At 42.7% G+C, this 16,604-nt stretch overlaps 1 protein-coding gene across 1 annotated transcript in view; it reads left to right on the top strand.

Annotated features, from left to right (window-relative positions):
- The window catches only part of TRPV2 (transient receptor potential cation channel subfamily V member 2), a 55,702-nt gene extending 40,190 nt beyond the window's left edge, over positions 1 to 15,512 (top strand). The window contains exons 11-16 of the mRNA XM_069945598.1: positions 1,720 to 1,885; positions 4,888 to 4,954; positions 5,731 to 6,032; positions 7,913 to 8,040; positions 8,654 to 8,760; positions 12,332 to 15,512. Coding sequence (XP_069801699.1) covers positions 1,720 to 1,885; positions 4,888 to 4,954; positions 5,731 to 6,032; positions 7,913 to 8,040; positions 8,654 to 8,760; positions 12,332 to 12,429 — 868 coding nt within the window. The 3' untranslated portion in view covers positions 12,430 to 15,512. The remainder of the gene's footprint in view (positions 1 to 1,719; positions 1,886 to 4,887; positions 4,955 to 5,730; positions 6,033 to 7,912; positions 8,041 to 8,653; positions 8,761 to 12,331) is intronic.
- The last annotated feature ends 1,092 nt before the right edge of the window (positions 15,513 to 16,604 follow it).

Below are 16,604 nucleotides of genomic sequence, written 5' to 3'. Positions count from 1 at the left end.
CTTAAAGAGGTAATCTGGGAATAATTAACTTTTCTCCTATCCACATGATAGGGGAAAAGTAGAAGATAGTGGGAGGGTCAGACCTTTGTACACCCCACCGATCTCCGTATTGGGCCCCGGCTTCTGTATTATGAATAGAGCCCCAGGTACAGCACATGACCTGCTGCTCTGTTCCTATGGAGCCAACGGAAAGAGCCGAGTACAGCGCTCTTGCGGCATACTCAGCTCTTTCTGTCACGCCATAGGAACAGAGAAGCAGGTCATGTGCTGTACCTGGGGCTCTATTTATAATACAGAAGAATACGGAGATCGGTGGGGTGTACAGAGGTCTGACCCTCCAACTATCTTCTACTTTTCCCCTATCATGTGGATAGGAGAAAAGTTGATTTTTCTTGGAATACCTCTTTAAGGCCTTAAATCAATGTATTCAGAGAATGTTCCAGAACTCATCTAGTTAAAGTGTCACTGTCCTGAAATTTTTTTTTGCACACATCAATAGTCCAGGCGATTTTAAGAAACTTTGTAGTTGGGTTTATTAGCCGAAAAATGAATTTTTATCATGAAAAAGCAGTTTGAAGCTCTCCCCCCTGTCTTCATTGTTCTCCTATGGAGAGAGCTAAATAAAAGACCAAAACATGACAACAAAGAGTTAATCTACAAATAAATCACTCTTTATCTCCTCTGACAGTCAGCACTGACCTCTCTGAGCTCTGATTACAGCTGTCACCCAGCTCCGTGCCTGTAATCCTCTGTTATCTGCTCTCTGCTGTCGGCTAACTCCCTCCTTCCTCCTCCCCCCTCCCCTCTCTATAGACCAGACAGGGTTGTGTCTGATGCAACAAGACACAATTTCCTGATTTTTTGCAGTGGATGGAAAAGAGGAGAGAGGGGGGGACCTGGGAAAAGGCTTTTTGAATGCAGATAATGGCATATTTGGCTAATAAACCCAATTACAAAGTTTCTTAAAGGGGTAGTGGGTCATCAGCCGCTGAGCCGCGATTGGTCGAGCACAGTTATGCTCAGCCAATTGCGGCTGAGCAGCTGATGACGCGGCCGGCACTCGGGAAGATAGGAGGTGTTCGAGCCGGCCGAAGATGACGTTTGGCACAAGATGGCGGACGCGTGTCGGCACGGATCAGGTATGTATAATGCACTACACTTCCGGGTACACGGGTGGGGGTGGTGGGACACGGGGAAGGGGGCCATTCACAGACATAACATACATTACAAAGTTGTATAACTTTGTAATGTGTGTTATTCTGTGAATAATTTTTTACCGCCGCACTACCCCTTTAAAATCGCCTGGACTATTGATTTCCACAAAAAAAAAAAGTCTTGAATTATGCCGTTACTGTATATGAGTCTTCGATAATGGTTTCACATAGAGAGTATTTCTCAATATATGAGATGGGAGGCTCATACTTCACCCATAGGACCCTATTGAAAAACAATTAGAACATGGGTCAGCCTTTAAACAAAGACTGCCAGCCTGTACATAAGGACTGCCAGCCTGTACACAAGGACTGCCAGCCATCAGATAGGCACTCAAGAGGTAAGAGCTGTTATTGTATTATTTTATGACTCCTTCTGCTGCCTCTTTTTCTTTTTCGAACTTTATACCCCTTTAAATAGAGCTATCAGATAGCAATAATAATGTTGGCTCACTGTTTACAACTGAGATCCAAATCTGCCCTAACTTCACAGCATTTCTCTTTGCAGCTTCCTCCAAGCGAGCCTCCTGCTGTGCAGCGGTATCATTTACCTTGCAGGAAGTGAAGTCTATGTGGCCTTTATGGTGTTTTCATTGGTGATCGGCTGGGTGGATATGTTATATTACACCCGTGGCTTCCAGCAGACTGGAATATACAGTGTGATGATCCAGAAGGTCAGATTGTCCTCTATTATCTCATGTCCTGAAGGTTATTGTAGAACAATGGTGATAATATCTGTCATCCAGTATTTACCAAAAGGCTTGTTCTGGCCCAAATTTGTTATTGCATTTGATATTTGGCTCCGGTAGACACCAGTCACAGCTCATTCTGAGTAACAAAAGCTCAGCTGTGATTAGCAAAACAAAAATCAGACAAATTCATATCTGGGCCAGTATATTTTTAAAGGGTTGTGCCGACTTAAAGGGGTATTCCAGTTAAACATAACTTCTGATATGTTGCTGCCCATGGTGACACTAACAATTACTTCCATACTTATTATCTATTCAGTCTCCTTCCCCCAGTTCTGAGCTGCTGCTTTCAGCTGAAGACACAAAAATCTGTGTGTGAGCTTTTCTCTCTGTCTCCCCCTCCTCCCCCTCCCTTCTGAGACAGCTGACGTAAACAAGTCCCTGGCAGGCTTTATCTGCAACATTGTAGCTCCTTTGTAATGCTCAGATGATAAATCACAGTCAGTTCATCTGCAACTTGACCTCAGATTAACCCTCCCAGCATTATAAAGAAACTACAACGTTGCAGATACAGCCAGTCAGGGACTTGTTTACATCAGCCGTCTCGGAAGGGAGGAGGAGGGGGAGACAGAGACAAAAAAATTCACAGAGCAGTTTGGAGACCACAGTAGGGCCCAGATATCTCACATTTACCTCCTATGTGGTGGAGTGGGGATAACTTAATAGAGATTTGAATACACTCAATAGGTAGACATTACTGTTCTCAGGTGATGTGTGTACGTGTCCATTACACTTTCTTTTCTCTCAAGACGGACGTTGGATGCAGTCATAGGGAGTCCTGGAAAACATGGATACAGCTGTAGCCCATAGGCTATATCCATGCCTCTCTGGCAGCCCTAGGACTGCATCCATCTTCTCCAGGCACAGGGAATCCAATGCCAAACACTCGGCCTCAGACGATTTCTATCACGCTTGAGGTTCACTCATCTCTAATGATTTGTAAGTGTGATAATTCTTTAGCTATGGAGGGAGAGTCTGATGGCCGACACTATTATTAGCGCAACACCTGGAGCAACTTCGGAAGGTGGTAAGCTGAATCCTGGTAGTGCAGCTTGGCTAGTGGAGGTGCTCAACGCTAAGGAAAACAGTCCAAAATAGGCAATATAAAGGAGAATAGATGTGGTCACTCACCACAAGATATGCCGTAGAATGCTTTATTAATCCAGGAGTGAACACGGCAGGGAAGGGGAAAGGTCGAGGAGCGGGTGCTGTCAGACAAACTTTTTCACGTGATCACGCGCTTCGTCAGGTCTGATTCTTTAGCTATACTGTTATATCACTGACTAGTAATAAACTGCAGAAATCAGAACATTCATATAGACATGAGCACTTACCCGCTTAGAGTTATATATCTGGTGCTTATAAACGGAATTAATCAGATTAAATCTCAACTAAAAATAATCACAATGTGACCATCACATGATCAGCTCTGTAGCTGGAGAAATACATCAGAATGACCCTCTAAGCCTTCCATGGTGTCACTTACATTAGTTATAGTGGATGATGGATGCTCGGAGGGGCTATTGCTGGTCTTTGTTAGTGTCTCTGCTCTGGTTCATACAGAAGGTTTCTGAGCAGGAGATTCATGCACCAAATAACCTACCAACAACATAAGGGTAAAGCCCCTATTACACGTAGAGAGCTGTCGGCACTCGCTTGCTCCTGATTCCCCGCTCGCTGCCGCCGCTACTACATGCGTTAGCTGCGAGCCGGTGAGCCCAGGAGATCGGTAGATCGTTCGAGCAGCCCATAGCAGATAGCAGCGGTCTGAGCTGCCGCTCCTATTCCACAGAGCGACGGCAGCAGATCGCTGCAATATGAGTCGTTTTTTTCTTAACATGTTGAAAGACAAACGACAGCAACGATCAGCCGACATCGTTTATGTCAGCTGATCGTTGTCTTGTATTACACAAGACGATTATCGGACAAATGCGGCCGATAATCATTTTGTTTAATAGGGCCTTAACATAAGCTGTCTAATCGGTGGTCTAATCTTAGACTGGACAGTCTAAACAAATTTACAAACAGCCTGATCCACTCTGATAAATCTGCCTAGTCGTAGGATAACACGGCTTTAGAAAGTCTAACTATTCACCAGACATGTTTCCCCAAACACGGTCACCTTCATGTGAAAATGTAATGTGGTCATGAAGGCCGGGATGCTCCCATACAGGATGTAAGAACTCCGCAGTGAACTGCTGAAGCCTTTCCTGGGGGGAAATATAATATGGAGCAGTTCATGTCACACATTTAAGGGATTATCCACAATTACGGTCCTAGTAGATGAAATGATTTTTAACAATTAACAATAAATGATCAAAAAAGAGATTGTGTATCATTAACCTGAAATCGTTCCCCCTATTACAAAGAATGATAGTCATTAGTTATGATCAATACTACGATCATTTACTCCATCTGATCCCAAAAAATGAAGGGACGATGTGGAATTACACTGACCGATTAGTGACTGAATGTGGAATTACAGCAAAGGATTAACAATGATTTTGGTGTTAGCGCCAAAATAACGATGAACAATTTCTCGTTGGTCGTTTGATCGTTGCCTGTATTTACACAAAACAATTATCGTTTTGAACGATATAGCGATAATTCCCACGTTAATCGTCCCGTGTAATAGGGCCCTAATGGTGTGTTTACACAGAGAGATTTATCTAACAGATCTTTGAAGCCAAAGCCAGGAACAGACTATAAACAGAGAACAGGTCAGAAAGGAAAGACTGAGATTTCTCCTCTTTTCAAGTCCATTCCTGACTTTGGCTTCAAAAATCTGTCAGATAAATCTGTGTGTGTAAACGCACCATAAGAAAAACATTGCTCCTTTCTCCAAAAAAAAGCCCCACCCCACATTCTCCCAAACACTGGGTAAAGCTTTGCACAGGCGGTATTAATAAGTGATATCTTTCTTTCAGACGATTCTACGGGACATGCTTCGCTTCCTGCTTGTCTACGTTGTCTTCCTCTTCGGCTTTGCAGCAGGTATCATATTAATGGGGGGCATTGTGTACCCTGTTTCCTCCCAGATTTGAAGCTTATGTGTTTACATGTATTTCACTATTGTGACCAGCAGATGTCACCCTTGCTGTTCTGAAGTTTGTGGCAACTCTGGAAACAAATTATGACTTATTTACTAGAGTTTTGGTTGTTTGTTGACTTTGACAAACAATTGTAATTTTTTTTAAATTAAGCAATGATCATTGTAAAAGTAGCTGATTGTAGCTAATAAAGTAGACTTAATGGGGTGGTTCAGAAAAAAATGAAAAATAAAAACTCTTTTAAATCAATTGGTGCCATAGATTTGTAATTTACGTGTTTTGAAAAATCTCAAGTTGTTCAGTACTTATCAGCTGCTTTATGTCCTGCAGGAAGTGGTGTATTCTTTCCAGTCTGGAGAGCAGGAGAGGTTCTCTATGGGGATTTGCTGCTGCTCTGGACAGTTCCTAACATGGACAGAGGTGGCAGCAGAGAGCACTGTGTCAGACTGGAGAGAATACACCACTTCCTGTAGAACATACAGCAGCTGATAGGTGCTGGAAGAGTTGAGATTTTTTAATAAAAGAAAATTACAAATCTCTGGCACTTTTGGGTACCAGTTGATTTGAATTTTTTTTTTGCTGTACTACCCCTTTTAACCACAGGGCTAAATTTAGGGGTTTATGACCTCAACACAGTCTACAAAAAGCTGAGAAAATACATTATAATTTATTTTTGCTTCTTAATCTAAAAGTAACTAACAACCCTCTTTGCCATCACAGCTTTGGTAACACTGATCGGCGAAGCACCACAAAAGGTAGAAAACAGCACCGAATCTGGTGAAAAGGAAGCGGCCAGCTCCTATTCTGGCCTCTACATCACCTCCTTGGAACTGTTCAAGTTTACCATTGGCATGGGAGATCTGGAGTTTAATGAGAATCTGAAATTCAAGCACTTCTTCATGTTCCTGCTCATCCTGTACGTGGTCCTGACTTACGTCCTCCTCCTCAACATGCTCATTGCCCTGATGAGTGAAACTGTGAATAAGGTGTCTAGTGAGAGTAAGAGCATCTGGAAACTGCAGGTGGGTTGAACTGGTTTTTACTACATCATACAGCACATTGTCTCCATTACTCATCAGGAGACTCTACAACAGGCATAAGGCCTGAAAGCCTGCTTAGGTCAAGGTTGTCCATATACCTACCTGCCGTCATGTAAACATTAAGACCTGGTAAACTATCCCCACACCAACATATAAACAGCTAATGGTCAGGGTAAGTAAGGTTCTACATATGACACCCATAAAATATAACCATCGATATAAGATATGTGACTGAGAAAAGAGGAGGTGTTACTGCTGATAGCCGGCGTGTCAGGAAGAGCTCAACTTTACTAAAAATAGGGGAGTTCTAGTTATTTTGTCCACCCCCTGTAGCTGCTGGATGGAGACATCTGCACACAGTATAACCAGCTGCATGGAGAGGCGGAGGTGGAGAGGTTGGCGATCATCATCGGTCTTCAGGAAAGGTTACTGTCTGAAAATCTTGGACTTTGGACCACTCTGTCACTAATGCTATTGGGTCTTTAGTAACAGTAAAAAAGAGACCAAATGCAGGAAGTGATGTCATACGCCCAGTGAAGATGAATGCTGATTGGCCAGCAGCCGTTCACTGCTGCAGATGAGTAAACATAGTCATAAAAAAAGGCTCTGCCTACCGGCTCTGAGTGAGGCTCCGCGGGCATGAGCAGCACAATGAGGGACTAAATGGGCCACTGGAGAGGTGAAATGAGAATCAAAATGGACAACATACACAAGGCAACCATTAAAGGTGTTGGCCACTTTAGGGTAGCTTCACACGCAACTGATCCGCTGCGGATCCCTTGTCATTCATTTTAAATGAGAAGACATACTCGCAGCGGGAATGATATCCCGCTGCGAGTATGTAAAGGTCGCCCAATAACCCCCCGCTGGCCAGAGCATACTGTACCTGTTCCACGCTCTGGCTTGCTTCGGGGGCTTGCTTTTTAACGTCTGGTGCTTCCCGGCAATCAGTGCGCTGCAGATCTGTTGTGTGTGAAGCTACACTCAGAAAACCACTCAGAAAATTTTTTACATGAAAATCAAGTTTAATTCGCCAGATATAAGTTTTACGTCCGCAGCCGCATTGAAATTCACGGCCGTTATTGGAGCATTACCGGACGGATATAATTGACATGTTCATTTTTCACGGAGCCGTATAAGCAACGGCCGTTGGCTGATACGTAGTGTGCATTGTACGACCGTAGTTCGTATATATTGCAGCCAAGTTATAAACCTCAAAACAGCGGCCGTAGTTTTGTGGCGAGGACTACGGTCGTAGTTTTACGTAGTGTGAACATAGCCTAAGGCTATGTTCACACTACGTAAAAGTACGGCCGTTGTTGCCGATGGCAACAATGGCCGTACTTTTGGCGGGGTGGAACAATGCCTTACTTTCAATGGGATCCCGGCCGGAGCGTATACACATCGTGTCATGTCAGTTTTCTGCGGCCGGAATTCAGTGAATTACGGCCGCAGAAAGCCCTGTCAGTTCACACAGTGAAGTGAGTACTTAAAGGGGTATTCCAGGTTATTTTGATATTAATTCTACTGATTTCTCTTGTAATATAATTAATATATCTCATTGGTTTCTATAATAAATTTTGTCTCTTTCTCTCTATTTTTATGTAAGTCACGTGTTTCTGTGACGTCACCGAACCGGAAGTGTGGGGACTTCCCCGACTCGGCCGGCCTCTTGGTGTTTATCAGATGATCCGGCCAGAGACCGGGGTCACGGAACGGCCGGTCTCTTACGTAGTGTGAACATAGCCTTAATCTATTTAAGTCAATTATTTTTTTTACTGATGCATTCTTTTTATTTTTCACACTAGCAAACCTGGACCTGTACATAGCAAATCTTGTTAAATCCTATTCTTTATCCACAGAGAGCGGCTACAATCTTGGATATTGAGAGGTTCCTTCCAAGGTCAGTTCGGAAAAAGCTGAGATGTGGCCGCAGCCTGACAGTGGGGAAAACACCTGATGGAAAAATAGATGAAAGATGGTGTTTTAGGTAGGAAGACGTAACACTACTATAGGTGTGAGTGGAGGAGGACTTCTAATATAGCAAATACTTGATGCTAGCCCTTTAAAAGACGATTTATTCTCTATAATATTGCCTGTGTTCATGAAGTCTGAAAGTATATACTCCCCCTATTTCTTTGGGGGACCCAGAAGGCTATCAGTTGTTTTCTGATGGATAGGCTATCGATTATTTTCTGGAAAACCTCTTTAAAGCATAAGGAGGATCAGTGTGCCCATTTGTGGTCACCGTCAACAGTTTTGAAAAACTATTTTTTTTTACTTTTAAAATGATGTATTCAACCCAATATTAGCTCCAGAGATGTAACTCTTTTTGGTTTTCCAGCATTTGTTATGTATGGCCTGTCCTGGGGATGGGCCACTAGTATCTGCTTGGTCGGGGGTCTCGGGGTCTGACATCCAGCACCCCTGCTCATCAGACAATTTCTGAAAGTGAAAGGGAACCAAGTTATTTTCTCGAACTCAAGTACAGAACGGTAGCATTGTAGCACCCCTTTTAGTTGCAATCTTGGCTAGATTGATTATAAAGATTTATGTTTCCAAATGTAAAATATGAGTAAATAATGTGTCTTTTGCTTGTCAAGGGTGGAGGAGATGCAATGGGGATCATTCGGGAAGAATATAGTCAGCCTTAATGAGGAACCTGGTGACAAAGAAAGAGCAATGCGGTCAATGTACAAACAACCCAAAGGTAAGGACCCTAAGATTATAATATATATATATATATATATATATATATATATATATATATATATATATATATATATATGTATATTGTGACAGAGTGTCTGGAGAAGTTGTAGACGGGGTGTATATTTGCCCATATATTTGTATATATGTCCAGTGTATAATAGCAACCAGGAAATAGTGACTTTGAAGTCTTTGAAGTTCAGATTTGGGTTGGAAAATCCAATTATCAGGGCCTGTGTTGTTGGAGTGGGAAGTGAGGGTGGGCCCCACTCCATCCAGACAGTCCGGGTCTTGGGCTGTCTGATTAATCAGTCAGTCCCCAGATGTGTGAGCCTTATAACAGGCCTGGACTGCAGACACACCTTTCCTTTGTGGGGCTCCCCAGAAAGGAAAGGTGCCAAAAGTCCCGCCCACTGCTCCTTTGGCCAACTTTCTCGCTCTGCAGTTCTTTCAAAAGTTGACAGGTAGGCTTCCACATCATCAGCTGATGTAATCTTTTGTAGAAAATGGCTAGCCCTTATGGAGGTGTGAGAAGCATCTGCAACATTTGGGACCTGTGCAGCGACAGTGGTTAGTTGCTGCACGACAGTTTTTAAGGTCTCCCAGTCTTTTCTTTGCTCCTGCTGGGCAGCTTCTAGTTTGGCTGTTAGCCTTTGGGATGTTTCTTCAAGTGCTCTTTGCTGCACTCTGGTAGCCTCCTGTTGCACTTTAGTAGCCTCTTGTTGAGATGCAACAGCTTGCAAAATAGCTTTTACTACATCCTCCATTTTTTTTTATGTAGAGACACAGTCTTTATACAGCTGCAATAAAAGGGACACCGACCCTTTAAATTTTCAGTTTTGCCTTCTTGTGCCAAGATTTGTGCCCGCATCCTCCTCCACCAATTGTAAGGGATTAGGTAGCGGGTATGTCGTCTCCTGGGTGGACGGGCACACTTTATCAGGCACAAACATCAAACAACAAGAGTTTCATGCCACTGACCTCAGCCAGTTTGTTTGTGGTACATAAATAAAATAAAGCAAACAAAAATCCTATGCCTGTCCAGCACTAAATAAACAACAGGTTAACTCTCTAACCAGGTGTCGGCCTAATACCGGGCACCCAACATAACAGTATTGTACATACCACTGGTAAAGCTCCCACAGGCTCAGAGCAGATGACCTGTTCCCAGGCTGAGAGCAAGGTGTGTCTGCAGTCCCGGCCTGTTATAAGGCTCATACAGCTGAGGACTGACTGATTAATCAGACAGCCCAAGACTCGGACTGTCTGGATGAAGTGGGGCCCATTCTCACTTCCCACTCCAACAACACAGGCCCTGATAACTGGATTTTCCAACCCAAATCTGAACTTCAAAGACTACAGATCTCTGGTCACTATTTCCTGGTTGCTATTATACACTGGACATGATGAATCTTGGTCAAATATACACCCTGTCTACAACTTCTCCAGACACTCTGAAACTATATATACTAATTAAATTGTGTTTGGAAAATTTATTAAACCTAAAAAAAAGTCTTACCTTGTTGCTCATAGCCACTCTGTTTGCTGTGGGCACACAGGGCAGATTTTTCCTGTTTACGCCATACTTAAAGGGAACCTGTTAAAATGCGATCTATCAGCATCATGTTAAAGAGCAGTAAGAGCTAAGCAAATTGATATATATCTTTGTGAGAAAAGATTCAGTATGATTTGTAACTTATTGAATAAAATCCCTGATAATTCAGTGATAAGGAGTCCAGTGGGCGGTGTCTCTCAATGAACCGGACTCTTTAGCCCGGAAACATCAGAGATTTCCATCAATAAATTACAAGTTATACTGAATCTTTTCCTATAAAGTTATATATCAATCCTCTCAGCTCCTCCTGCTCTATAACTTGATGCCAATAGCTTAGGAGGCATTTTTATAGTGACATGTTCCCTTTGACAGCTGTTTTTTTTTTTTTTACTATGTGTGTACTGATGGCCAAATCCCCATGGACTTCAATGGAGCACATTATTACATTGAAAATACGGCTGTATTTTTTTAACATAAAATTATAGCCACATTTTGCTTTTATTTTACTGTGTATGAACATGGCCTTAGGGTGATTTGATTACAGCGTGCGTATATTTATATATATATATATATATATATATATATATATATATATATATATATACACACACATATGAATGGGCAGTACAGAGATATTTCTAGTGAACGCTTTACACCTTGGCCTGTAACCATGACAAAGGGGCACCCAATACATCTACAGCTTCACCATCATCACAGATGGGGGTTCTTTATTGTAGGAGCAGTGATGCTTTTGAACTCTCTGCCACATGATTGTGAGGGTTGATCCATTAAACAAGCCCAGAAGGGTCCTTGGTTGCCAAACTTAAAGGGGAACTATCAGCAGGTTAGACGAATCTAACCTGCTGATAGCTCCCTAGTGGGCACTGGGCGCTAAGGATCAAGATATGTCTCTTACCTTCCTCCTCAGTGCAGTTTCTTTGCTGATTATTCTGAAATCCACTGCCTGGTAAGCTGTTAGGAGCACTGAGGGCGGGGCTACTGACCCCTGAGCACCAATACCGCCCTCCCCCTTTATTGATGATCATTGGAGGGCGACCTATCCGGGGGCTGAAGCCCTTCCCCCCCAGTGCTCCTGACGAATCAGTGCTCAGGGGTGGTAGCCCCACCCCCAGTACTCCTAACTGCTTACTGGGCAGAGGATTTCAGAATGGAAAGGTTTCAGCATGGAAACAGCGCCAAGGACAAAGGTAACATACATACTTTCATCCTTAGCACCCGCGCCCACTATGGAGCTATCAGCAAGTTAAATTCATCTAAAAACTTGGGAATTATTTTTTTCCCCTAATATGGAGAAACTGGCATTTGCTTAAGAAGTTCTCTTTGCCTTTTTCTGGATTGACACTGTAGAGTTAGGGTCCTATTACACAGAACGATAATCGGCTGAATTGGCCGATTATCGTTCCATGAAATAAACACAACGATCAGCCGATGATCGTTCTCATTGGCTGATAGTTGATATAGGTTAGGGCGTATAATTGTCGGCCACCGAGCGCGCACCGCTACATTAAATAGCAGTGCGCGGCCGGCGGCTGACGATTAGTAAAGTGCATACATTTCCTATCCATGGTCCAGGGCTCCTCCTGCACTCTGCTTCTCCCTGGGTCCCGCGCGCTGCAGATTCAGAGCGTCCTGACTTAGCTGACAGGCCGGGACCGCCGCAGCCAGTGATTGGCTGAGTGGCCTGTCAGTTAAGACAGGACGCTCTGAAGCTGCAGCGCGCGGGACCCGGTGATAAGCAGAGCGCAAGAGGAGCCCTGGACCATGGATAGGAAATTTATGCCAGTTTCGCAAGGATTATCAGGCCGTGTAATAGGCCCAGTAAACAAGCGCCGATCTAGAAGATCTGTGCTCGTTTACAGTTAATATCGGGCCCCTATCGGCCCGTGGAATAAGACCCTTAGAGATTAGACTTGATGCACCCTTCTCTTTTTTCAACCTTACCAGCTGTGTATATGTATGGGGTTTCACTGTGTAATATATCCTATTGCTTTCCTAGGATGGAGCCATTGGGTAACCAGAGTTCAAGAAAGAGCACGTGAAGAAGAGCAAGTGCCCTTAAACTCTGTGTCCACGAGTCCATCGGATAAAGTCTAAGATAGATGTCATTCTGTATTCTGCTGTAAATGTTTACTGATAATACATCTCACCGATATTCACATTGCACCAACAAGTGGCTATGATGGAGGAGATACTAGAGTATTGGTTTTCTTACAGTAGTATTCCCAGGGGCTAGTCCGGGCCATAGTCACTACATCTATGCATACAGAAGATTTCGTTGGACAAAATGGGTTTTTTTAATATATTTTTTTATATTTGTTCTCATTCTCATCTTCACCATCATCTCTGAACATTGCTATAAGCAGGAACGCAAAAGAGGGGACATGTTATAGCAGAAGAACAAAGTTCCTTTAGCAGGCAGGGGTAGGAAACCTTGGCTCTCTAGCTAAAGCTTTGGCTGTCCAGGCATGATGGGAGTTGTAGTTTTGCCACAGCTGGAGAGCCGAGGTTCCCTACCCCTGGTATAGGGGCTCTTGGGGGCTCTCCACAGAAGGCAGGCTCCTAGATGGAAATGGCTATGATTTGCCTTCTAGTACATGAGCTGTAATAGCTGCCTATTCTCATCATTACATTTTATTCTTCCATTATACCAAAGAGTCAATAGGTCACAAAAACAAAATAAGATTTGGGGGTAACTGATCAATTAGCACTCGCTCAATAAAGCTCCATTTATAGCAGAAAGGCACTTTAAGGGTAGAGTTCCATGGTGACATTGGGTTTGGCCAATGTGATAAAACCACTGGACTGGGACTATATTTTTAAATCTGCTGCCTAGTTCTGTTATATTTGCCTGTAGGTGCACTGGAGGTCGGTACGGCGCCTGCAATTCAAAGATATCTCCTATCCCCCTCTCCCCTTTTGATGTGCTCCTCCTCTTCTCATTCAGCTCCGCCTCCACTCTCTCTCACAGCCCCGCCTCCTGGTCGCCCCAGCCATTCATGGTGCTGGGATCTCGAGCACCATCATCAGAGCATGGATACATGCTTTAATTGAGCTGGAATCGGGAATTCCAGGTCTGATGATGGCGCTTGAGATCCCAGCACAATGACAGGCCTGGCTGAGGAGGAGGTGGGACTGTGAAAGAGAATGGAGGCGGGGCTGTGAGAGAGACCGGAGGCATGTCTGAATGAGAAGAGGAGGTGCACGTCACCGGGTGAGGGGGTACATTCACTTTAAGAGGTTATGTGCAAGTTGTGGTAATGCAATGACCTGCAGCAACCGGGTATTGTCACAGACCTCTAACTTAAAGTGTCACTATTTCATTTATTTTATTTTATTTTTTTGCAGAAATCAATAGTACAGGCGATTTTAAGAAACTTTGTAATTGGGTTTATTAGCCGAAAAATGCATTTTTATCATGAAAAAGCAGTTTGAAGCTCTCCCCCTGTCTTCATGGCTTGCTTATGGAGAGGGGAGGGGTGGAGAGAGATGAGGCACCAAAACAGGACAACAAAGAGTTAATCTACAGTTAATCACCCGGCTGTTTCCTCTGACAGTCAGCACTGACCTCTCTGACCTCTGAATACTGCTGTCACCCACCTCTGTGTTGTGTAATCCTTTGTTCTCTGCTCTCTGCTGCCAACTAACTCCCTCCTCCCCCCTCTATAAAACAGACAGGGTTGTGTCTGATGCAACAAGTCACAGTTTCCTGATATTTTGCAGTGAATGAGAGAGGGGGAGGGGGTGACCTGGGAAAAGTCTTTTTGAATGCAGATAATGGCATATTTGCCTAATAAACCCAATTACAAAGTTTCTTAAAATCGCCTGTACTATTGATTTCTGCAAAAAAAAAAAAAAAAAAACTGTGACATTTTAACACCTAAAGACATTTATACAGCACCAATACCACTTCTAAAAGTAAACGGTACTGCAAAAAGTTTTTATAGCCCACTGTGGTGACGCTGTGATGTCACTGTGAATGGATGATGTCATCATTATGGTATCTCAGTTGGCGCTTTAGCTGGTCGGGGGTTCTCTGTTCCCTCTCATTGTTAGACATATCCTGTTTCCCCTACAATAAGACATCCCTTGAAAATAAGACATAGTAGAGGTTTTGCTGAGTTGCTATATGAGGCCTCCCCCGAAAGTAAGACCTAGCAGAGTTTTTGTTTGGAAGCATGGCCGCCGAACAGAACACCAGGACATGCAGCTGGGATTTTTTTTATCTTGTCGCCATTGTCCCCTACCTTTACCGTCCGTTGCAGAGCAGCTGCATGCAGGACATAAAGACCATCACCTGCCGCCAACCCCGATGTTCCCTTCAAATGTGCAGGCAAGGCATCAAGAGGCTCTTCATCTGCCACCATCTCCATTGTCCCCTACCGCCAGATGAAGAGCAACACACAGTCTGCTATTATCCCATCGCCTGCTGCTATACTGTGCACTGTCTCTGCTGTGCTGTATGAGTGTGCTGTGGTGAGCTCCCCCTGGTGGCCAGAAGCCACCATACCGTACACTGTCCCTGCTGTGCATGTGACATGTGAATTCTTCTTCATGGAAAAATAAGACATCCCCTAAAATAAGACTTAGCACATCTTTGGAATCAAAAATTATAAGACACTGTCTTATTTTCGAGGAAACATTGTATTAGCTTATAATAAATCAGTTCGGAATATATTTCCACTAGAGAATTAAATGTTCTTTACTGATTTTGCACTTTTTTTTTTCTCTGAAATGTGGTGTACAGCAGTATATAAAGATAGTGGACTCCCAAATAAATGATATAATAGCCACTTTCATTGCCATACTGTACGAATCATGGTGCGGTGGAAAGCATTAGTTAATGTGCTGAATCTTTATAGGTGTCTGGCGGTGTATGACAGATACTCTGCTGCTGTATAACAGATACTCTGCTGCTGTATGACAGATACTCTGCTGCAGTATGACAGATACTCTGCTGCAGTATGACAGATATTCTTTCTGCTTTAAACCTACTTGTTTTCTAGGTCAGCGAAATATAATCTTTGCCTGTTGTCAGTAGAATCAGACACTTTATCCTTTACTTTATTAGCTGTACTGGAGAGAGAAATGTTGGCTTTTATAAAGGTGTATTTTTTATGAAATCATGCATTTATATCAAACTTATGTGTACGTTCATAATAAACATTGTTTACATAGCATTGTGAGGTTATTTTACTGTATCTGGTAATGATTGTGGGATCAATACATGACCGAAGCATTGTGCTGGACTGACTGGTGAAAAGTCAACTCTGCTCACTTCTCTAACCTCATACCACATTAGCTATCGAAAAATATGTTTCCACTACGTTTTTCCTCTCTGTTTTTGAAAATAAAAAATGATGTCCGTCATTTCGCTGTTTGGCCGCCCATCAGTGCAATGACGGCTAAGGGTCCATTATTCTGGTTCAGGTGGACTGATCGCCCTTTGTCTTTAATTGAAAAATCCATTGAATTTAATAGTAAAAAGGATAGTGAAAGGACAATGACAAAATGACAAAAGAAATACTGTGTGTGACCAACTAAAAAATAACGTCTGCTGTTTAGAAAAGACGGACGAAAATAATTATTATTATTTTGACGTCCATGCAGACGTCGGTCATTTTATACACTGTGCGCACTGGACATCTGTCATTCCATTGACTTTAATGCATTCCATCAAGGACAATAAATCGCGTCAAAAACTGGTGTCTTTTTGAATAGAAAAAGTGGACACCTAATACATAGCCTAATACAGCAGTGCAGTACATAATGGTAAAAAAGGTAAAAAATGGTAAAGAAAATCAAACTATATACTAATCCCCACCAAGGTTTGACAGTCAGTAGAATATAGCCAAGCACATGCCAAGTGTAACATATCACTGCTCTAATATATAATACAGTATAATGAGATGGAGATGTAACATATCACTGCTCTGATATATAATATAATGAGATGTAACATATCACTGCTCTGATATATAATATAGTGAGATGTAACATATCACTGCTCTGATATATAATCTAATGAGATGTAACATATCCCTCACTGCTCTGATATATAATCTAATGAGATGTAACATATCACTGCTCTGATATATAATCTAATGAGATGTAACATATCACTGCTCTGATATATAATCTAATGAGATGTAACATATCACTGCTCTGATATATAATCTAATGAGATGTAACATATCACTGCTCTGATATATAATCTAATGAGATGTAACATATCACTGCTCTGATATATAATCTAATGAGATGTAACATAT

This window comes from Dendropsophus ebraccatus, chromosome 11 (genome assembly GCF_027789765.1).
Source record: "Dendropsophus ebraccatus isolate aDenEbr1 chromosome 11, aDenEbr1.pat, whole genome shotgun sequence".
Taxonomy (NCBI): Eukaryota; Metazoa; Chordata; class Amphibia; order Anura; family Hylidae; genus Dendropsophus; species Dendropsophus ebraccatus.
Note: the sequence above shows the minus strand (reverse complement) of the source record. Positions and strands in the feature narration are given on the sequence as shown.